The 4,732-nt window shown below is 33.8% G+C and overlaps 1 protein-coding gene across 1 annotated transcript; it reads left to right on the forward strand.

Annotated features, from left to right (window-relative positions):
- The first annotated feature begins 310 nt into the window (after window positions 1-310).
- Window positions 311-4,034, forward strand: LOC115719542 (probable serine/threonine-protein kinase WNK4). Its single transcript, XM_030648625.2, has 7 exons — window positions 311-939; window positions 1,380-1,645; window positions 1,731-1,954; window positions 2,034-2,191; window positions 2,279-2,588; window positions 2,684-3,010; window positions 3,172-4,034. The coding sequence occupies exons 1-7, from the start codon at window positions 835-837 to the stop codon at window positions 3,684-3,686; spliced, it is 1,905 nt and encodes a 634-aa protein (XP_030504485.1). The 5' UTR covers window positions 311-834; the 3' UTR covers window positions 3,687-4,034.
- The last annotated feature ends 698 nt before the right edge of the window (window positions 4,035-4,732 follow it).

Consider the following 4,732-nt stretch of genomic DNA (forward strand, 5'->3'; position numbering starts at 1 on the left):
TAATTGGAACACACAATGACAACAAGCTCAAACTCTAAAGAATTAAGGTGCCGCCACCTATATACCATCATGGGCTCCACTCCATTCCATTCTTTGATACCCCATTTTATTATACGTAATCATATTGTATGGTACCATTTCCATACGGTTCCCTTCATTTCTTTATCTCCTTACAATTAATTACTTCTTAATACTATTTAAAAATAAAATTAAACTCCAGCCACCTTAACTTAAAATAAAATCTTTTCGTGTAATTTTTTGTTTTTTTGTCTTCTCTGTTTTAATTAATGCTCACTCTTATACCTATCCACAAATGGTTCACGCAGCCAAAGATTCTTCAAGTTCCGTAACAGTAACACCTCGAAATAAAAACCTCTCATTTCCCAAATTGTCCCCACAAGTTCCTCAATTCATTGACAACTAGTTTAACTTCAATTTCTTTTGGTCACTTGTTTTAAAATAGGATAGTATAATCAGTTGTCGTTTTCGAGTGTTTTGGTTGTCGTTTGGGATTGAGAAAAGTCGCAAAACACAAAAAACAGTTACATTGTTGTTGTTGATACTGATACTGAATAATACGACATCGTTTCTTTGGAATTGGATTATGATAATGCTGATGATGACGAGGATTGATTACTCAACTCTCTTCTTCTCCTTCTTCTTCTTCGGTGTAATCTCTTATGAAAATCACGAGGGAAAAGCCTTGGATTAATTAATTTAAATTAATCATCATCACTTTTCCTTTATTAATTAATTAAACTTTTTTTTTCTTTTCGAGTTTAAAACAACCCCTCCAAAAAAAAAAAAAACATTGGAAGAACAAAAGAGAAGAACATGTACAAGAAAAAACAGCTTGTTGTTGGACTTGGACATGATCATGAAGACGAAGCAGACTGCAGCGGTTATGTCGAAACCGATCCCACTGGTCGGTACGGTCGGGTATGTCGTTTTGTTTGTTACATCAGATGATAATTAACGTTGACTACTTGTGTTTTGTTCTGTAATATAATCCCCTCAAACTATTATAATTCTGGGAAATTTTTTGTGTTGGTATACTTATGTAGTTATGTTATGTGGTTGGAGAAATTAATAATTAATTCGTCTTTTTTTTTTTGTTCTTTGTTTATTGATTCCTTTTGGTTTTGTGTATCTATTCCCACCCAGATAATATATAATGTTTTTTTTTTATAGAAGTAAAAAAGTATATGAAGGTTCAATATTATATGCAATAATAAGTTGGTAGTGGTGACTGGTGATGATGAATTAACTTTCTATCTCTGCTCTTGATTATCATTATTATTATAAATTTTTAAGTATGCCATGATTACACTTTCTATAAATTATTAATCTTTTTTTTTCATGTATACTTTCTGGAAAAGATTGAAGAAGTTCTTGGGAAAGGAGCAATGAAAACAGTGTACAAAGCAATAGATGAGAAGCTGGGAATGGAGGTGGCATGGAGCCAAGTCAAACTGAATGAAGTCCTTAGATCACCAGATGATTTACAGAGACTTTATTCTGAGGTTCATCTACTCAGCACACTCAATCATGACTCCATCATTCGATTCTACACCTCTTGGATCGATGTTGATAATAGAACTTTCAACTTCATCACAGAAATGTTCACTTCTGGGACCTTAAGAGAGTAAGTAATTACCTTCATTACTTACCATAATTAATAATACCCTTTTGATATTAGCCTCTCTAAGTACTGATATGTATTTTTGCAGATACAGAAGAAAATACAAGAGGCTTGATATCAAGGCCATTAAGAATTGGGCTAGACAGATTCTAAAGGGTCTTGTTTACCTTCATGGCCATGACCCTCCTGTTATTCATAGAGATCTTAAGTGTGACAATATTTTTGTAAATGGTCATCTTGGACAGGTCAAGATTGGTGATCTGGGTCTTGCTGCAGTTCTTCGTGGCTCTCAATCAGCACACAGTGTTATAGGTAGGTACTACGTAACTAGTATAAATTTTTGAGTAGTGCCAAAACTTGTACCTCTAATTTCTACCTTTTTTATCTTTAGGCACTCCAGAGTTCATGGCACCAGAATTGTATGAGGAAGATTACAATGAGCTAGTTGATGTTTACTCATTTGGGATGTGTGTTTTGGAGATGTTTACTTCTGAATACCCTTACAGTGAATGTTCCAATCCAGCTCAAATTTACAAGAAAGTGACCTCGGTAAGCTGAGTTTTCTGATGTGAAAGAACCCTTTTGCTTGTTTTTTTAGTCTTTAGATTACCAAACATGTTACTTTCATTTGGTCAGGGGAAACTGCCAGCAGCATTTTACAAGATTCAAGATTTTGAAGCTCAACATTTCATTGGGAAATGCTTAGTCACTGCTTCAAAGAGATTATCAGCAAAAGAACTCTTGCTTGATCCTTTTCTGGCCTGCAATGATGAAAATGATATCGAATTGCAAAAAGGAAGAAATCAGAAACCATTTCTGAATGACAAAGAAATGAGAAAATTAAGACTGAGTGATCCTTTACCCCGGACTGAGATGAAAATCACAGGGAAGCTCAATCCTGAAGATGATACCATCTTTCTCAAAGTTCAGTTTAATGATAAAGATGGTACTTTTCAAATTTATAACTTGTTTCTACTTCACTATTTTTCTTTTTTGTTGCTGTTATATATATCAAATTGTAACAGATTCTACTTCTTGCAGGTCCTCCTAGGAACATATTTTTCCCCTTTGACATTGTTAGTGACACTCCACTAGATGTTGCCACAGAGATGGTAAAAGAATTGGAGATAACTGATTGGGAACCATTTGAAATAGCAAAAATGATTCAAGAGGAGATATCTTCTCTACTTCCACATTGGCAAGAAGAAACATATGATACTATTAATTATCAAGATAATGATGATCATGATGGTACTCATCATCCTTTCTACTCTTTCTCATCATGTTCATCATCTCAGGCATCTATATCAGGCATGATTACCTCTAATGGGATTGATCAAATGGCGAATCGAGGCGATTGGCTTCAAGGTATGACTCCTCATGTTTTCCTTCTTTAGAATTTAAATTCTTAATCTTTGGTTCAAGATGAATTATAGAACATAATAACATATGACAAGATTAATAGTAGTACAATACATGATTGGTCCAATAAAAAAGTCAACTACAAAAAAGCAAATTGTTGTCTGCAGATGATTTGTATGATGATACCAGCTCTGTGAGTTCTTCACACTCAGGAACTTATTCCAACTTGAATTATCTCTCTGGAGATGAGAAAGAAACCAATACAAGCCCCACAATAGGAGACAAACTTCCCAACAATACAAAGAGTCACAACTACTCCACAAGATTTTGTCCTGAAGAAAACCATAAGAAAAGTCAATCTACAGCTCAGAAGTACAATGAGCAACTCAAAGCATTACTATCAACCACTACTTCAAAGGAAAAGCAAAAAATGGTTGCTATGGACAACCTTAAACTGATGAGGAACAAATCATTAGTTGACATACGCAGTCAATTACTACACCGGTCTCTGGTAGAGGAAGTTTACAAGAGACGGCTGTTTAATACAATTGGAGCTGTCGAAAACATCGGTTTTCAGTCACCTTATGATGTTTCAAAACCATCATCAGGTGGTGCTGGTTCTCATAACCATAAAAGAAGTTCAAAAAATGTAAAGGGTCAACAACCAAGTAGAAGAGTTTGAGATCTTTCTCATCATTGAAGTCAAATTATTGAGTTGCTTTAAAGGAGAGAAGAAGAGATATCATCTCCTCTCCTTAGTGAAGATTCAAGGAAATTACTTCTCCAATTTATGGTTAGATCGATCTTCACAACATATTATACAGGAGTTTTGGCATGATTTTTATTGTAAATATGTTTTGTGTAAATTAAGTTGCATTGCAATGTGAGAAGAGAACCAAATAACTTGAGGTTCTTAAATTTGTGGCGATGTCTTTCTCTTGTTGTGTTCACTATTGAAGAAAACTAAAAAAGGTGTAATATTATATCTTTAATAATAGCCTTCCCTTGAAAAAAAATAAGAAATGCTTCATTTGCAGGTGTTATAAATCTTAGAATCAGACTCATCAATATTTTGTTCTAGCTATAGTTTGCATATTAATAGTTGAGATCATTAAATGAAACAAAGTTGTGATTTAAAGCTACCAGTTTACATGGATGAAATTTTCTGTTATATGTTGCTAGCCATGAAGTCAGTGTTACATCCAGTAATATCTCAAACGAAACGATTAAGCCCCATTTGGGCAGTTTCTTAAAAAGCCAAGGGACTAATTGGTTTGAGATTTTTCTTTTAATTTTTTTTTAAAGGGGAATGCAGCAGAATATGGAATTTTATCCATTTCTTTCTTCTTTTCTTCTGTGCTAGGACACTGTTTTTCAGACACTTGATATTGGCTTGCTATAGGTTGTTTAGTAGGTTTGGAACCAACCATAGAGAATTTCTCTATAACCTTTCTAATGTAGTTTTTTTGAATGAGAGTTAGCTTTCCTTCCTTCCCATTTCTTTTGATGTCCATTATTATAATTCTTTTAGCATTTCTCAAGTCTTTCATATCAAATTCAGTTTCAAGGATTATTCTCTTCAAAATTTCAACCTTAATTTTCTCTTTATTAATCAATAACATGACATCAACATACAACAAAAGGTTTTTCGCTTTCTCAATTTTGTACCCTCTGAAGTACTACAAGCAGTAATTATGAAAGCTTCTCCTGAATCCTTGTTTGATCATG

This window comes from Cannabis sativa, chromosome 2 (genome assembly GCF_029168945.1).
Source record: "Cannabis sativa cultivar Pink pepper isolate KNU-18-1 chromosome 2, ASM2916894v1, whole genome shotgun sequence".
In the NCBI taxonomy this organism is placed as follows: domain Eukaryota; kingdom Viridiplantae; phylum Streptophyta; class Magnoliopsida; order Rosales; family Cannabaceae; genus Cannabis; species Cannabis sativa.

Bases quoted from the DNA above. Each gene is read 5' to 3' on its own strand.
- LOC115719542 (XM_030648625.2), top strand. From the start codon at position 835: ATGTACAAGAAAAAACAGCTTGTTGTTGGACTTGGACATGATCATGAA. The intron at 2,192-2,278 runs GTAAGCTGAGTT...TCATTTGGTCAG, and splicing joins TTTACAAGAAAGTGACCTCG to GGGAAACTGCCAGCAGCATT. The intron at 2,589-2,683 runs GTACTTTTCAAA...TACTTCTTGCAG, and splicing joins TCAGTTTAATGATAAAGATG to GTCCTCCTAGGAACATATTT.